Source organism: Melopsittacus undulatus, chromosome 1, assembly GCF_012275295.1.
Source record: "Melopsittacus undulatus isolate bMelUnd1 chromosome 1, bMelUnd1.mat.Z, whole genome shotgun sequence".
Classification (NCBI taxonomy): domain Eukaryota; kingdom Metazoa; phylum Chordata; class Aves; order Psittaciformes; family Psittaculidae; genus Melopsittacus; species Melopsittacus undulatus.
Genome location: NC_047527.1, coordinates 96,646,164 through 96,664,570, shown reverse-complemented (window position 1 = coordinate 96,664,570; position 18,407 = coordinate 96,646,164). Strand labels below are relative to the sequence as shown.

Below are 18,407 nucleotides of genomic sequence, written 5' to 3'. Positions count from 1 at the left end.
TTTAAATAATTTCATCCCATAGATATTTTAAAGTTTTGTGATCACTTTTCACAATTCCTTCTGCTTTTCCAGCTGCAATATGCATAGAAAGATAGTATCATGTGAGATGTCTTTATTGCATGTTTTTATAACCTAAAAAGAAAAAAAAAAAAAAGAAATGACAGTCTATCCCAAGTGTATTAATGCAATCCAAATATTTGGCATAAATGTAGGTGGCTTTTCTCTGATCTCTAAGGATGCAAATTATAAATATTCATACACATGGCTACTCTCAGAAGTGGGCTTTGGCTTTTCATTTCAAGTAATTCCATTGCACGATTCACTGCTTCTTAATTTCTTGTATATTTCCGAGCTGACAATAGGAAGTTTTTAAAATAGAAAAGGTCAGAAAAAGACATCTATTAAATCAGCTTTAAACACACAACAACTTCTATAACAATCCACCAAACTGGAAGGATTTGCAAGACTCTTATGAACATAAAAATCATGGCTGAACAAAAATAGCTGGGGGGGGGGGGGAGCGAGGGAGAGGGGTATGTGTATGTGAGATCACTCAATTTACATCTTTTCTTGCCAAACAATGCAATTCTAGCAATTCTTCTTTCGTGTCTACTACTCTGCATTCTTTGCATTAGACCATTCCTTCTTCTTATCCTAAAGTAGAGTCAAATGTTGTGCTTACATGAAGGCTTTCAGTGGACCTTTTATGCAAGATAAATAGACAAATTAAACTTCAGACTGAACTGACATCTTCATGCAGAAGAAAAACAGCACTCTACACTTATTTTCTTATTTGTATCAAAGGTTCAGAAGAATTTCCTCAACCTTTATAACAACATAAACTTAACCTCAAATGAACTAATCTCTGAAAGACAGACACATAGTCACAGCTTTGAGAAAGTATTACAGACTGTTCAAGACTTTCAGGAGTTTTGTTCACTTGGTTTGGTAGAGGAAGGTAAGAGAGTCTTTATTACTTCTCAGGACTGAACTGATAAAATCTCTCCTGTGGTACAGAAAGCTACCAATCACAGAATAAAACCCTATCTTTCAGTAGCTCTTAGGTAAACATATCTGTTACTAATTTCCCTGTTACCCTATTAGCAACACTCAGTTCCTACCTATTTTGCTAGTATCTGTAGCAGAACAATAAATGAAGCCTGTGAAAGTTAGCAGGATGACAAATATGGGCTTTATACATAGTAATTCATAATTCCAAAGAACAATTCTGCTAGATTAATTATTTTCTGGTGTCTGAACAACATGTGCTGTTGTCGTAAACTGTAAGTATAGCTGACTAAAAAAAAAAACCTTGCTAAACACAGTGGCTCCCCAGTAATATACCCAACAGAAAACCTGTTTGGAAGTTTCACAATGCTAGATGGCAGGTGCAGTTGGATATGATAAACAATTTTTCTTATCTCTGCATACGTTCCCAGTACTACAACTGCCAAGACCCACCAGCTCCATCCCACTGAACCACTATGGCTGACCACAAGAATCCCAGGCCAAAGTCCATCTTTTGAAACAGAGTCTAGCTGAAAAACCTAAAATCAACAGTGAAGTACAGAGCCTTCTGATACTCATAAGCATAACTCAATTACTGAGCCATGGAAGCAGTACTCTGCACTTTCTGGGGAGCGAGAGATTCTTTTACAGTGTTTAATGTTTTTAATTCAAAATAGAACAGGAAAAATTTGGGTTGTCAAAAACCCTTAGTGCTCTGCTGGGAAAAAGCTGCTCGTAAAATGGAAATGAGTATGGGCTTATTTTGTGATTATGCCTGTTTTGATGCATTACCAAATCTATTATTATCCTCTAGTTTAGGGTTAAATGTGAGGCAAAAGAGAAAGCAAGAAAAGCAGTTGTTTAAACACGCTCAAGAAACCCTGTGTACTTAGCCTATGCATAAGCCTCCTAAGTTAGAACATATTACTAACAGTTGAGTAACTGCAGCCATTATATCTTCCCTTGTTAATACTTAAAATACTGTATGTGAACAAATGGGATCCAGACTAAAAAGAATTGCTGACATATGCTCTCAAGAATAAATATATATATAAAAACCCCAAACAAAACCCCACACTTAAGAAAATGTGGAAGTATACCTATCGAAAGCATGCACATGAAAAAACAGACCTTCCTAGTAAAGACAGGAAATCTCATCTAAGTTTCCCCATCTGCCACTTAAGCATTATTAAGTTAAAAATAAAACCATTTTAAAAGAGAAAAGTTTATAAAATGCATGTTATATGTACATGTGCAGGTGAGGAATGAGCAAGTAATATGTATATATGTATATACTATGTATAAACAAGATAAAAATACTTTTTCATTTGATACAGCTATCTTCTGAACTAGAGAGGAAAAGACGGTGTTCAAGGCCAGGCTGGACAGAGCCTTGGGTGACATGGTTTAGTGTGAGGTGTCCCTGCCCATGGCAGGGGGGTTGGAACTAGATGATCTTAAGGTCCTTTCCAACCCTAACTATTCTGTGATTCTATGGTGCACTTTGTCCAAGAGAAATGACAGCATTTCACAGTGGTAATGGGAGGAATGTCTGAGAAACTGCTGAACAGGCACCCCCCCATAGAGAGCTGAGCTGACTGCTGAACAACCACAAGGGTATATGCTGACATTCCCTTTGAGCTTCAGGTCCTCACCATCTCACAACTTATTCCTGTAGAATAGGTCCAAATTCCTTCCACCCCAGCAGGCACCAAAACTGATACTTCTTTATATCTGCTAATGTTACATAATTGTTTATGCCATATCATTGGGTTGTCCTATCACTAACTTGCCTAGATACTGTAATGAGAAAGTAGTGCTAAGACTTATTATCTCCTATGATGACAGACGCAGAGAAATTTAAGATGATAAAACCCAAATAAAAGTTGAAATTAAATGCCAGCACTGTCTATGATAACAAGAAATAAACAACGGTACAGCATAAACATCAATTTCAACAAGCTAGTTCACTGATAGTTTACCTAACTCTGGCAACACCACTTCCAAAAAATACAGCTAGGGACTCAAAGAGAAAGTGGACTGATACAAGAACAAAAGGATTGAAACATGCATATATGGTGTTCTTAGTTGCCTAGGTAAGATCCCTGAGGAGAAAAGAAAGAAAGAAATCAAACAAATAATGTCATTTTAATTATGCATGTTAACACTAGACAGCCTTTCAAGATCAAGGGCCTTCTCTGCCTTTGTATACTTTGATGCACTCCACAGGATCAGTGCTTGTAGGAAGTTTTTCCAACTACCCTTGTAAGCCACTTAGTTTGCATGTCCTCCCCAGCATTACACCACAGTAGCTGGGAGCACAAGCCAAATAAATGTTCCTACAAGCTACTAGCACAATTAAGGGCCCTTCTTCAAACATGTCCCTCAACACACGGAGGTGTGAAACAATTTAAACAATTGCTGTGGTAATAAAAACCATAATAAACAAGGCTATTATATCATACACCAGGGGAACAGGGAAGGTGAAAATAATCCAATTCTACACATAAAGCAAGACCAACGAATTATCTGGAGTTTCATACAGAATATGTCAGAATAGTTGAATGTCTTCCTTTGGATTTGACAAGTTTCTGGATCAAGCCTGCCTAGGTTTTCAATTTCTGGAGGAAGTTTCACTAAAGCTCTAATCTGCTTACAAGCATAAACTAGGATCACTGAAATAATCCTAACCAATTAATCATAACCATGGATATGCATCACAAATCCACCACCAGTTTGATGTGGCCGTACCCTTTAAACTTGAGTAGATATTATGCTAGACATCAGGACTGTTGTTAGAATAATGTCTTTTAGTAATATCCCACCTTAGCCTTTGAGGCTGTTCTGGCAAGATGTAAAACTACATCCTGACTTCATTCAGATATCCTTCAGGAAACATTCACATCATTTACTGCGGTCAAAAAAATAACATTTCTTGTAATAACCTGCATTTGTCTTGTTCATATCATATGTCTTTGTACAGTGCAACATCCGTGACACTGAAGTCAGTTTAAGATAGAAGAACAGAAGCTGAAAGTTTTATTTCAGACAAAGCAATACAGTTTGATAAAGGAACAAGAAAGAGATTGTGACAAATAGTGTCTCAACATCTGTACGTAACATATTCATGATATTTACAAAACATGTTGGGGAGACAAGGAAACATTGGCAGAAATGAACTTACTTGATCTTACTGAAGACAATGTCAACATCTGTGATTGTCACGTTCTTCCCATCTATCACATGACAGTCCTTACATAGCTTTGACCAGTTCTTCCCATGCATTTCTTTTCCTGTGGCTCTTGTATCACCATGGATAGCAAATTTTCTAAAGGCCTCTTCCAAAGCACTTAATTCTCCTGCTATGGCTCCCTCATGGGAGCTGTTTGAATCATACGATAATCGTTTTGCTGCTCGGTCCTTTGCTGGATCTGAAGGAGACTTTGGAGGAGTCTTATTCACAGGTTTGGTTGATTTCGCTTTATTGTCAGCCATTGTGCTACAAAGAAGAGGAGGGTAAACTCATCACATCAAATTGCAGTAACTTAATTTTTAAGCTACAGGCTACAATTCATGTCACAACGTATGAAGAATAAGAGATTTATTTATAAGTTAGTATGAACTCAGTGCCCTCCACCATCAATCAACAGTCTATATACATAGAACTGTTTAACATTCTGCACACCTAGAACAAAAAAAAAAAAAAGAAAAAGCCAACATATAAAAAAAAAGGCAGAGAAAGAACATTTCAAAATGAGCACAAACCTAATTTCATCATCATTACAACAGCCAACAAGAGAACACTTACTGTTTCTTTGGTTTTAAATAGCAATCACCAGTCATTCTACTGATTTGGACGAAAATATGCCCTCTACATTGTAAGCACTCCTCTCTGGTTTTATTTCTGAAGGTAAAATCATAGAATCAACTAGGTTGGAAAAGACCTTTAAGATCACCAAGTCCAACCATTACTCCACCACTGCCAAGACCATCACTAAACCATATTGCTGAGGGCCTCGTCTATACAGTTTTTGAACACTTCCAGGGATGGTGATTCCATGCACTTCCATGTTGCAATATCTGATTACCCTCTCTGTGAAGAATTTTTTCCTAATATCCAATCTAAATGCCCGCTGGTGCAGCTTGAGGACATTTCCTCTTGTCCTATCGCTTGTTACTTGGGGAAGAGACCAACCCCCACCTCACTACCACCTCCTTTCTGGTAGTTGTAGAGAGCGATAAGGTTCCCCTGAGCCTTCACTTCTCAGAGTAAACAACCCCAGGTCCCTCAGCTGCTCCTTAAGACTTATTCTCCAGATCCTTCACCAGCTTCACTGCCCCTCTCTGGACCTGATACAGCATCTCAGTGTCTTTCTTTTATAGACATTGTAGTGAGGGGTCCAGAACTGAACAGAGTATTTGAGGTGTGGCCTCACCAGTGCCAACTACAGGGGACGATCACTTCCCTGACCCTGCTGACTACACTATTTCTGATGCAGGCCAGGATGCCATTGGTCTTCTTTGCTGCCAGGGCACAAGCTGGCTCATGTTCAGCAGCTTTCCAGCCACTTTTCCCCAAACCTGGAGCATTGCATGGGGTTGTGGCACAAAGGCAGGACCTGGCACTTTGCCTTGTTGAACCTCATACCACTAGCCACAGCCCATCAATCCAACCTGTAATAAACAGCCATTTATTTTTTAGATTGTGGCTTTTTCATTATTAATTGAAAAATTAAATACCTTGAATGTGTAGCAAAAAAGAAAAAAAACCCACCCTAACAAGCCAGAAGCATATCATAGAAGTCTTTGCCTTCTGCCCATACATCTTAGCTTAGCAAAAATAAGAGGCACTGAAAAGCCTAGGGATAGGGTGCACTGTTCCTGTCCAAACACCTACAGGAAGACTGTTGCCCAGACTCACAGCTGTGATTCTCCTACAAATTTTAACCCATAAAGGTATGCCTCAGGTATCAGAAGTTTGGCAAATACTAGAAAAGGGCTGGAAAGTTCACTATACTTACCTCATCCATTCTTCTAAAGCCACAGCTGTACATGTATGTAAAAAACACATGCAAAGATGGGTATTTATTTCTAATTAATGTCTTTTTCTGCATCAGACAAAAAGTTCTTTGTCTTATATACTGTACTTCAATGCAAACTCCTCAGCAATGGAAACAAGCCTAAAATTTTACCTCTTCTGATACTGCTTAGCCTCTGTCACTTCAACAGTCAAGGCATACCCTTTCCTGCACACTGAAACAGAATTAAGCATAACTACCTGTAATACAGCAGCTATTTTTAAGATTCATAATCAGAAACAAACTTTCAATAAAAACTATAGTGAAAGTCCTTTGTCCTTTACAGATGCAGCATAACCAAAGCATTACTATCAATTTTGAAAACATTCCAATAAATGCTTAAAAACCTTGCTGTAGCATGAGCTTGGGTATCCTTCTATTTTGTTTACACTGTCAGTATAAGTTTTGGCCAACAAACCAAAATGCTAAATTAAAATTAATACGACAATAATTTGCTAACTGTAGCCTAAGAGTTATATGTGCACCTGTGAAATAAAAGGAAAAGCACAAAGAGGGGGAGAGAAAAGAGTTTGAAAATGTAAAGTTCATTAAAAAGTTAAAAAAGTAATCAATTCAATTTCCAATTCTGTTTCCTGTTCTCCCTGCCTGCTCTCCAAAGGTCAGCAATTCTACCTCAATAAACTTTTCTGAAAGTCGCCCAACACAAATACCAAGCAATAAGCACCCACAGTAAACTGTAAGGTCCAAGTACTACAGATGTATAGTTTTTTTTCCAAAATAGATTGGTCTAAACTGTCTAATTCATCAGGCTACACACATTCTTTTCTACCACAAGAGTGGTGAGAGAAAACAAGAAGAAAACAAAAACACTGATGACACAATCTATGCAAAAGAGAATTACATTAAGATCTATGATTCATCTTCAAGGAAGCTTGACTTCCAAAAGCAGAAGCATTTTCCAAGGTTACACCATTTAAAATTCACTGGAGCTGGAAACTAGAACCAGAAATTTTCTAGGATAACACTAACTGGCAAGAGGGAGAATGAGGAAGGGCACACATCAGCAAAAAGTTGTATAGGATACAAAAAACCAGTTACATCTGTAAGCAAGTAACAAGACAAAAGAAGGTAGAGATCTGCTAAGTAAGGTATGTATATCTCTTATCATTTTGCAGTTTTATCTTGTGCCAAATAAACCTTCCAAGACATTTTCAGGTATAACACCCTCTTACTCCTAGCAATTCTGTCAAGAAGCTATGCTCAGTGTGAAAATCGTTGAAAGATTCAACAATTGCACAATTTACAAACTATAAAAATAAAACATCTATTCCACTGTCTTATCTGAAATTCGAAAAAATAACAACATGCCTACATTTAAGTATCTTCTGAAGAAAAAGCTTTCTTTAGCCAGTATCAGTACTTTGCTTTGCCTAATCCCATGTCACCCATAACCATAACTCAACTATGCACATCACAGCAGAAATGTGTGTTAAAAAGCAACTTGTGGTTTCAAATCATGAGCTCAAACCCACATTGGTTGCCAAAAATTGTCATGGATGCTCGTTCTCTTGATGAACCATAATTACAGTTTACTTGTTAAAATCCCACCTGAGAGCATGAAATTTACTAAAAAGATACCTGGTTTATGAAAATATTGACCTAGTCTCATCTTAAAATTCGTTTCTTAACACTAGAAAGAACACACTCTGAAGAGAAATATGTACACTAATATACTGTATTAGAAGGTAAAGAATTAGAAGGTAAAGAATTACACAACACAGGATATGAAATCAAATGTTTAATGGGGTCAGCTCCCTTAACCTATTTTAGCGATTATTGATGAGGAAGGAGATCATGTCATGTTGAAGAAATGATCCCTCAAAGAGAAACAAAGAATAACCTTTTTGCCAAAAATTCAAGATCAAATGCAATTTTGAGTCTCATCCACTTTTTCCTGGACAAAGGGATTATGTGTTTGCTAGCTTCTGCTAGAAGATTAGCAGCAATTTGGGGAGAGGCCACAGTAGGGTGGTAGGTGGAAGTGACAAAAAAGTGGCTATGCTAAAATGCCAATTCTAAAATTCTGTAAATCAAAATTAAGACACTGTTCAACAGCATGGGCTGTGTAGATGCAGACTATAACAATTACAGATAACCAAAGAAACACCTTTCATCACCATCCCAAAAGTCTAATTTGCACTCAGATAACACTACCTTTCCAGAGCCAGCAGAGGGAACAAAGGCAGGAATATAGCAGTCAATCCCATCCTCTCTATCTACTGCTGACTCCAACCTAGCAGGTTCACATCACCAAAAGCAGCCATATACGACATTAAGAAAAGGGTATAAGCAGATGCCAGAGTTCAGAAGGCTTTATGAAAGAACAACTGTCACAAAAAAGGGAGGTCCAGAAACCAACAGAGTATTTAGACAACTAGGTGTTGGGTTATGAACTGCGATAGCCTGTGTCATGTAATACTGCTTTGGTATCACGAAAAAAACCCCAATAGTTCTCATGCCTTCTCTCACTCTAAAATAGGTAAATATACAGCACATTATACAGAGATATCTATACAGACAGATTAAGCTAGGGATCAAACTGACTGAAGTCATGACTAATTCGTGCTAAAATAGACTGAAAGTGCAGATCCATGCTCTCAGCACATGCCTAACCCATTAGAAAAAGTCTTCTCATATAAACTTCCTTCCAGCCAGAGACTACAATGCATACTCATCTGCAGACAGATAGCTGGGAGAACTCCTCTAGATAAAAGTCGCGTATTAACATGGATTCTTCCAAGACTGAAGGGACATGCAGTTACTGTTTCTGTGAATTTCAGTTGTCAATTTTCTATAGCTCCATGAATACCAGGAACACATAAATAAGCACAAAGACTCAGTACTGACCAGCTCTCAGCTCTAGTTAAATATTTATACTCATTTACACTCTTTTACTTACCCACATCCTTTCCAGGTGCCAACATACCGCAGGAATTCTGGTATGGCTTTGATTTAGATTTGGGAGAACTGCTCTTTGAAGTAACCCACCTCTCAGCACCAACGAGGAAGACCTGAAACCTTACTAAAACTCAGAGTACTTTTGCCAGCAATTTTAGAAGCTTATGCAACTCTACGGAACATGCATGTAACCCTGATGGTCAGAATTCGCTGCAGTATCATACCTGCCCTGTCCCTGAGAACTAACGCATGACTAATCTGCTCAGGAAGCACAGACAGCTTGTATTTGTAACAGAAGTTATCACCACTGCCATGTCACAGAGGAACCAAAGAACCAAAGCAGAGGGGTAAAGAAAAATGTCTGTCCTGCTGCCAGAGTTCAGAACATAATGATGACCATAGGACCCATACTCTACACTGCTTTAATTATCAGGCCACAGATTGTAGGTAGAGGATTGCATGGAATGCTCTGAACAACCAGCATCCTGCTCCATCCCTGGCAGTGTTCAAGACCAGGTTGGATGAAACCTTGGGTGATATGGTTTAGTGTGAGGTGTCCCTGCCCATGGCAGGGGGGTTGGAACTAGATGATCTTGAGGTCCTTTCCAATCCTAACTATTCTATGATTCTATGACAGAGCACTGGAACGGGTTGCCCAGGGGCGTTGTGGAGTCTCCTACGTTGGAGATATTCAAGGCCCGCTGGACAAGTTCCTGTGTGATGTACTCTAGGTTTCCCTGCTCTTGCAGGGGGGTTGGACTAGATGATCTTTCGAGGTCCCTTCCAGCCCTTGGGATTCTGTGATTCTCTGACTCTGTGAAGGAAATACAAGCATAGTCTCACTAACTGCAAATGTATAAACCCAGTTTATGATCTCCACACTAAAAAAATGCTTTTCCCACAACAACAAAATAGTCAACAGGAAACTATCAAAGGTGTGACTACCTATCTTTTTAGGCTCTGCCACGTACTTTCTAATCTGCTTTGTCCAGCTTGCTCCTAGCACGCTAGTAGTATTCTGTCCCGGTATAAGTTAAATTGCTTTAATTTGCAGCAAGTATTACAAAACCAGTTTTTAATGGAAGTCCTGCAGCATTAACTGCCATGGAAATGAGTAAGGCTGTATTTGTCTAAGACAGTACAAAAGACTAGAACACTAGTTACTTATTACAGCATTAGACACAACCCAGTTAATAGGAAAGGCACCTTATTTTGAAACCATTTGTTCTTTAAAATATTTATTAACCAAGAATTGGCTAAAATGAGGTCAAGAGTCCTGTGAACTAAAGAAAACTTTCAATGCAAGCTATTTAACAGCAGAAAGCATTCAAGTATCAAGCAGACCTCAGTTCAGGCAACTGCTAAGATTGATGATATGTCTCACACAAATAAGCCACAAAAATCTACAAGTTCTGTCCTCAATTTACTTTTGTTCTGCAAATCCTTTTGCTGTTGCTTTTATGTAAAGTGCAAGGTCTTGCTTTGCTTACAGTCACATCATAGGGCTTTGGCCAAAACGCAGAGTGGAGATGGTACCCTAAATGGACCCTAAATATCTACCAAGACATAGTCCAAACCAGAGATTCCCCAGACAGTCTTTCTGCAGCCTCCTTGCCACCCAGCAATTCTGTTGTACATTTTGTCTCCATAATCTGTTAAGTGAGAAGGGAAGGTAATCAACAGCTCAAACCCTAGACTAATAAGCAAAGATACTGTTCTACTACCTGCAAAATGTCACCAGCAGGTAAAAAAACATAATCTTTCAAGCATTCTATTCCATTTTTGCTAGTCCTCAAGACAAGTATGAATATGTAGGCTTTGCAACACTCTTTCTCTTTGTAACGGGTATTCAGACCAAAAAATTCCCTAGCTCATGGATGAATTTTATCCAACTGGTCTTCTTCGCATCCTCAACTTCCAAAGGAGGGAAAATACAATAGATTAATCAGCAAAACCATCCATATATGTATTTAGTTGGCCAAGAAAAGAAAAATATTCTACATTCAGTCACATAGCATCTCTCATGCATGTGATCACATCATACATTTCAATGAATGCTTAAGGAAATAGTACCCAGGTATCTACTGATTTTATGGAGAACTAAAAATAAAGTAGGGCGAAAGTAGAAAAATGGTGGACCCCTTTCAACGCAGTTAACACAGCCACCAAGTCAATGTAAGTCTGTTAACACATAAAGATCTGAAGAACTATATGTTGTTAACATTCTGGTTTAACCTCACTATAAGCTTCCTATTTCTGCACCATTCTCCTATAAGTGTATCAGCCTCAACCTCTCCACACTCATGTCCTCAGCTCCTTAACCTAGCTAAACTTCCAGCCTTCCTAAAGATATTTCTTAGCAGGTCTTAAACCTGAAAGGTCATTGTTTTTTAGAAAAAAAGGCATACTACAAAGAATTCTGCTCACAGGCACATAACCTAGTAATTTTATGTTGTTACCTGTTTTTACCTTCCATTCTCCTGCTTCTCCTTCCTGCACACCAAGTGCTGGTAAGCATACAAGTGCTTAAGTTGTAATTCTTATCAGAATCTGTTTACGTACAGTTGGTAAAACTTATCCACTGCACCACAAATAATTGTAATCTAAAATTTCTCAAGACCTTCCAGCACAAATTTTCAATGAGGGTGAGAGATGCTATTTTTATGAGTGAAATGGATTCATAATATTATCAATTTGTGTAAGGCATTTGAATTTTTCTGACTGCATCTGTTTTATTTTAGTATTTGATCTATCTTTCCCTTGTTTTAAAAATATTACAGAATTGCAGTTAAAATGAATTCTCATTTATTTTCTGTCTGTAATAATTTATGCCAAATAAAAACACCACAGACAAAGTACAGCAGATGGAATCTTTATACCACAATTTCACATAAACATCCAAGCTGAAGGAAGGGATAAACAGCTGGAGAAATGCAACATTCTCCTAATAAAATGCAATGCTTTAGACAATGCTCTTAAAGCTTCCCTTAAGCTTCCTTCACAGCTATCTGTAGGAATCAGAATTAAGGCATTTCTCTTCTGAGTTCTGCTCTGGGTATATTTCTCCACATCTGAGTTCAACTGGATGAGAGCCACCCATTTTCCCTATCATATAACACAGAAGGAAAATGAGCAGGGGATACTGCAGACCAAGCAAAGTTAACACATCTCTATCTACGTTCAAACCCACCTTTAAAGAAAATTAAATCCTTTCACAGGCTTTATGAAGAAGTGCATGATTAAACCTTGAGTTCTCTTAACAATATACATGTATCCATGGACAAGACTGGTTATTTCACACAGCTATGTTAAGACACACAGCTACATTAAGACCTACATTAACACACACAGAGTAACAAAAAGGTGGTTACTCATGTAGTCCAGTATTCCTCCTTAGCAAAACAGTATGTCAGACTGTGATGAAGGGATATATGCCATTAAAGGAACAACCTTAGGAAACACATTATCAAGCACAGAGATTATTTACTGCTGACAAATGACTGTTACTGATCTATTTCCAAAAACAATTGTTACTCATCTACATAGTTACTTCTACAATATCACTTATATACAAAATTAAGTTTAATTCTTAGTAAATTATATTCTTCTATTGCAAAGAAACACTTCATAAAATATCACTTCTTCACATATGCATAAACAAAGCACTTATATAGTCACACACACCTTTATCAGCAGTTGTTCTGTTAGAACTTTTTTCTTTTAAAAGATGCATGTTCACCTGATAATACTTGGAACTACACAACAACTATCTAACTAAATAACTCTTATCTAGCTCTACAATGTACTATAATACCCCTGTATCACATACACAAGGTCTTGAAAGCACTGTAAGATTTAACAGTCACACAGCATCACCTCCAATCAAAGAATTACAGATGGTATGAGAGCTACAAAGTCATGAGACAAGATGTTTTACTGCAAAAGACAGAATTCCACCAGTGGAATCTGTCAGGTGGTTGAAGTCACTTCAGTGAGGTATCCAAATACCTTTGTAGAGAAATTGTATCACATATGAAATGTCTCTTTACTGTCTAAGATATCAAAAAACTCAGCTGAAAATTCAGGCTATGCCAATACAGATTAGAAATAAGACTTTCTTAGGGAGAGACAATCAACCATTGGAAACACTAATAAGAACAGCTGAAAATATTTCACATCCTGACATCTGCACATTAGGCTCCATTTAACACAGAAGATACACTGCCATCTCTGGCAGATTTCCATCAAATGTACATTACTCGTCGCAGGTAACTAGTTAAAAGTAACTAGTATGTGAGTCAGATTAGATTGTCTGAAGATCCCTTATGGACTTACAAGTTTGCTGCTTCAGTTTTGTCTGAACCCAAAAAAATAAATTCATCTTTAAGTACAGTTTTTTTAAACTACCCATAGCTCAGTACAAAATAGGAGAGTACTTCCCTTTCTAAATCATCAATAAATTCTTTCACACCTATGAGGTCCTGTAGGATGAACTGCTTGAGTAATGGCCATGGTTTCTGATAGTGAAATTGGATGAGACAGGCAGATATAGATTTGGTTTTATTTTAAAAATAAGCAGAGTCACCAACAATGAAAAAATACTTTTGTGAGCAAGACCTCTAAGCATTTGAATTTCCACTGCAAGAGTTTCCTTTGCACTGACCCAACAGAACTGCTCTCAACAGGAACCTCAAATGTGCATTTAAGAACTTCTTTGAACTAGGACTGCATCCCTCAGAGATCCAAGCTAAAACTGTTACATCCTTAATTATATGTATTTTTTTTAAGTTTCTCCATGCTCATTTTGATGGTTGCTCCAGTATATGAACACTGACAAACAAGCATATTCTCAAGTTTAGCCAAGCTGGGAAATAATTAACTTTGTAACATTATTTAAAACAGTTGAACTGCAGATTTATTTTTGTCTTTTCATCTGCCACATAGTGCACTGAAGCTTTGCTCTGTATACTCCTGGTTTCTAGCTCTTGGTTTTCTATCCAGGACAAGGTGAGTTCATATCACACACTCAGGTCGATATGAGGGAGGGGAAAGATAAGGAGGAAAAGAAAAAGAAGAGGGAACCTGAAGGCAACTGGCAAGAGTAAGAACCTAATCTTCTCCACATCAGTCTTTGAGTCCTGACACAGTTAAGATTCCCTTTTAGCAGAAGCAAACTGAACTGCCCACCCACTACACGTAACAACAATATAGAAAAACTTCATCTGTTTTGATGGATATACCACTGTGAGCCAAGAAAAATGACCAGCACAAAACCTTTTCTGCTCAGTCAGCACTTGAGATAAATACCCAGTCAGAAAACGTGTCCTGAAACGTAAACAGGCTATGTGTACTTGTCCTGTACCACATGTACAAGCCCTGTTACTGAATGACAATCTTTTTATTGGTGTATATTACCAATAATATCCACTCAGTGCACAGCTACTTTCACTACTATTTTCAAGTATTTGAATAACCAGACTACACTGCAATGGGAAATCCTTGCAGTACTTTTATGTATGGGTAATTTGGGATGGACAGGTTGGTACACTCACTAAAAAATTTCTTTCTGCTGAAGGTGTATTTCTTTTGGCTTGTGACACATGAAGGAGATGAAGCAAATAAAGAGCTGAAGAAGCTCTTTATTTATAGGAAACACTGGGGAAAAGGCAAAACAATGTGGTTTTTCCTGTACAACACTTTGATTTTAAAATAAAAGATCAGTCTCAAAAATTAAAAGAATTACCTGAAATTTAAAGAATATTAAAAACTAAGTAGCCTGAATATAAAATGTTTCATATTGGGTCAGTGTAGGGTTTTTTTATTTCAACTTTCAGCATTTAATCAAGTTAAAAAAAATCCCCCAAAATCAAACCATTATTCACAGGTCCCAGGTCCCAAGAGTACCCTTTGATACCAGAACTTCCCTCAGAGAACTATGTGAGTCTTACATGAGGTTCTACAATTCCCTTTGGTCTAACAGACAAGGAAAATAAAATACATAGCCGGATAATGCACACGCATACCATTGTATCCTTTTTAACAGCTGCTTTTGTTCTTTTTTGTACCATTTACAGTGTCTTGCTTTTTATTTTGGTTCATAACACTTTGGGGTTCAGGCCCAAAATCTTGTTCCATGGTTATATTGCACCTAACATGCTAGTTAAGGACCCTGATCACAGCTCCCAGACACCATGGCAATACAAACAGTAAGCAAAATATTTCTTCTCAACTGACAGAGGCACCTAGAAGCACTTATGCCCATGCCAGTCATGCCAGCAAGGCAGAGAGAAACCTAGTGGTAAAACTTCTGTATCTGCATTTGATTTCAGTTATACATAGCATAAAAATGGGTTTTGGAGGAAGAAGAAAATCCCAGTTTGTTGCTTGCTGGAAAGAGTTCATTTCACTGCTGCAAGCAGTATGCATGTACAAATAGAAATTACATGACATCATTGAGTGATGATACCACAGGAAAGACTGTTCTTGTTATAAGTTTTTCTTCATACAGTGATACAGGCTTGCGAATAAGTCACATTCTCACACTGAAGACTTACATAAATCAATGTATGCAAAGCAAGAAAAATACCTGATACTATTTTAATTTACATTTTATTTTATAATCTGGAGCAAGGTATCAAGTTTAAACATTGTTTGGTTTATTCTCTAAAGCATGCTGAGATATATGAAGTGTAATTAATTGTCTCTATCTACAATCAGAATACACTAATTTCACTAATCTTAACATAAACTGACATAATTACCTACCCCTCCCTCCTGTAAAGAGCCTTTTTTTCCTTTAAAGCTTTCTTTTTTTTTCCCCCAAATTAAGCTCAAGGTACAAAAAGTAAATTAACCTCTATTATACAGCTGAGTGTATCTATTATAAAAATTAAATACATTATTCTGCACCACAGTCAATCCACAGCTTAAATCTGGCACAGAAAGAACTACCTGCTGGATGTATATTTCCATTTATAAACATATTTTCTTACATTTATGAGGGTCAAGTGCAAGCACTGCAGGAGATTCCTATGTGAACTTTATCTGCAATTTGATCCTTGCATGGCATGCTGTCTAAGCATTACACTGTACTATGATTTAATACTGGGCATACACTTCAGCAGTTACAGATGATAGACTATTTAAAGGAATATGGCTGTGACCCAGAGATGTACAAAAGCATACAGAACAACATTTTATTTTAGATTTGGGAGGGGTGAGATTGAGTTGGAGGTAGGCCTGTAAAAACCATAATTTGAAAAAGAAGTGCCTTATCACTAAAGGATCAGGAAAATGGCCATTAGTATCTTAAAAATAACTGTATACACTCAGTAAACAGGGGTGGTATTTTAAGCTTGAGACTATGAAAGTGTATGGTATTTCTCCATTTCCCCCTAAGTTTTCACACCACTAGAGGAATAAAATAATAAATTTTATGTTTCATTATCACGCTAATGCTTGCCAACCTCCTAAAGCATGCTATTTAATGATACTGGTTGACAAAGCAGCATGAAGTCCCAGGCAGTGAAAACAGTCTCCTATCACGTGTTTCATTTCAGGCTGGGGGTTGGTTTTGCCCCTCCTTTTCTTTTTAAATAAACATAAGCAGTTATGCAATTCTCTATAAAATCTGTAAGAATTTCTCCTGTGGACCATGCAAAACGCGAATAGGGAAATTGCTCATCAGCATCTATTGCAAGATTCAAAGCTACTGATGTTTAAGACACACGCTTTACATGTGTGTTCAACACCTTACCCGTGGAAGGATTTTACCCAGGTACTTTTCCACAGAACTGAAGAAATACGTGCAACCACTGCTTATTTGTGTATGCGTGTGGATTTGCTTTCAGACTAGCTAGCCGGGGTCGCAGATTAATTCACAGGATTCTGTCTCATCCTGTTTTTCACCCTGGAGTACTGGACTCGGCTTTCTACGTGAGGGTGTTACACTGCAGTCCATCAACAGTCTCCCTCATCTGATGCTGGCTTTCTTGGAGAACGCCATATAGGAGCGGCTGGCAGAGACAAAGCCCCTTCAGCTAACATTTGGGCATTAAAAAGTAAAAAAAAATGAAAGACAAATCGTCTTTACCCATTAATCTCCGCAAAAGGGGACCGCCTGCTCTGCACGACAAGCAGCAGCTGCAGCGGTTGAGGCTTTGTCATTTCTCAACAACAGCTAACAGCAGAACGTGTGCGCGCAAGGTGGATCTTTCCCGCAGCTCCTCCGGGAGCCGCCCGCAGGCACAGACCGGGCTTGCCAACGACCAGCATCACCCATCCACGCTCGGATCAAACAGTTCCTGTCAAACAGCCTCCTCTCGCCCCGCAGAGGTGGCGGCCGCGCATTCCGTCCCCGATGACGGAGAGATGCGCCTGCCGAGGCCCGTTCCGATGGGCAGGAACAGGACTGCCCTTCTCCCCACCGATTCCTTCCCTCGATCTCCCGCAGGAGGGATGCAGAAGAATGAGGGGAGGCAGCGAGAGGGTTAATGCTGGTGCGGGGAAGCTGCTGCTGCCGCCGCCGCCGTGCCCGCAGCCCCCCGCGGATGTTACATAACTGCAGCGCGCAGCAGGGCAGGGCTCCCTGCGCCCCTCGGAGCTGTGCAGGCGGTGAATGGTAGGGAGCAGCCAGTCGCGGCGCGACACCAGGGGCCGCCAGCCCGGGGCAGCTCCGCCAACGTGCCCGCACCCTCCTCTTGTGTCTTCACTAACCTAACAGAAATCAATCAACCAGGGTGCTGGAGGGAGAGAGCAAGAGAAGCACATACACCCCACACACACCCCAAAGAGAGAGTCTTGCCTTGCCCGCCCCGCAGGAGGTGCCCGCTTACCACCGGCTCTCGAGGGGTGGCAGGTCCCGCCAGCCCAACCTTACACTCGCCCAGGCTCCGCCGCTATCGGCAGCCCGTGTGAAGCCGGCGCGGTGGCTCCGGCAGGCACCGCCCCCGCTGCCCAGGCATTGGCGAGAGCCCGGCACCGCCTGCCCGCCCTTCCGCCGCTCGCCTCCATAGGCAGGGCGGGCTGTCTGCGGGCGGTCGCTCCCGCCCCCCGCAGAACCTGAGGTAATGAATTAGCGCAGGGGTAGCTGCTGCCTTTGCTGCCTTAAATGGTTGGTTACGGCTGGCGGCGCCGCTGCCCTCTCCTCCCTGCTTGCTGCCCGATGCTCGGCAGCAAGTGGGCAAGGGCAGGTGCAGGGGAACCCGGCAGACGCTGGTTCACTCATATTTCCCATCGCCAGGCGCTGGAGGCGACGAGGGGCTGGGCAGCGGCTACCCCACCCCGGCGGCGCCAGGTCCAGCAGCTTCTGCCATGTCGAGCATCCTGTTGCCCCTTCCCGGGAGAGCAGAGACCAAGTGGCGCGACAGTCCTACCCAGGCTGTGGTAGGTTTGGGCCAGATT

General features: G+C 39.7%; 1 protein-coding gene across 1 annotated transcript in view; it reads right to left on the bottom strand.

Moving 5' to 3' along the window:
- The window catches only part of TPPP (tubulin polymerization promoting protein), a 48,641-nt gene extending 30,721 nt beyond the window's left edge, over window positions 1–17,920 (bottom strand). Inside the window, exons 1-2 of the mRNA XM_005149849.3 lie at window positions 17,840–17,920; window positions 4,193–4,507 (exon numbers count right to left, since the gene is read on the bottom strand). Coding sequence (XP_005149906.1) covers window positions 4,193–4,503 — 311 coding nt within the window. The 5' untranslated portion in view covers window positions 4,504–4,507; window positions 17,840–17,920. The remainder of the gene's footprint in view (window positions 1–4,192; window positions 4,508–17,839) is intronic.
- Window positions 17,921–18,407: the final 487 nt, after the last annotated feature.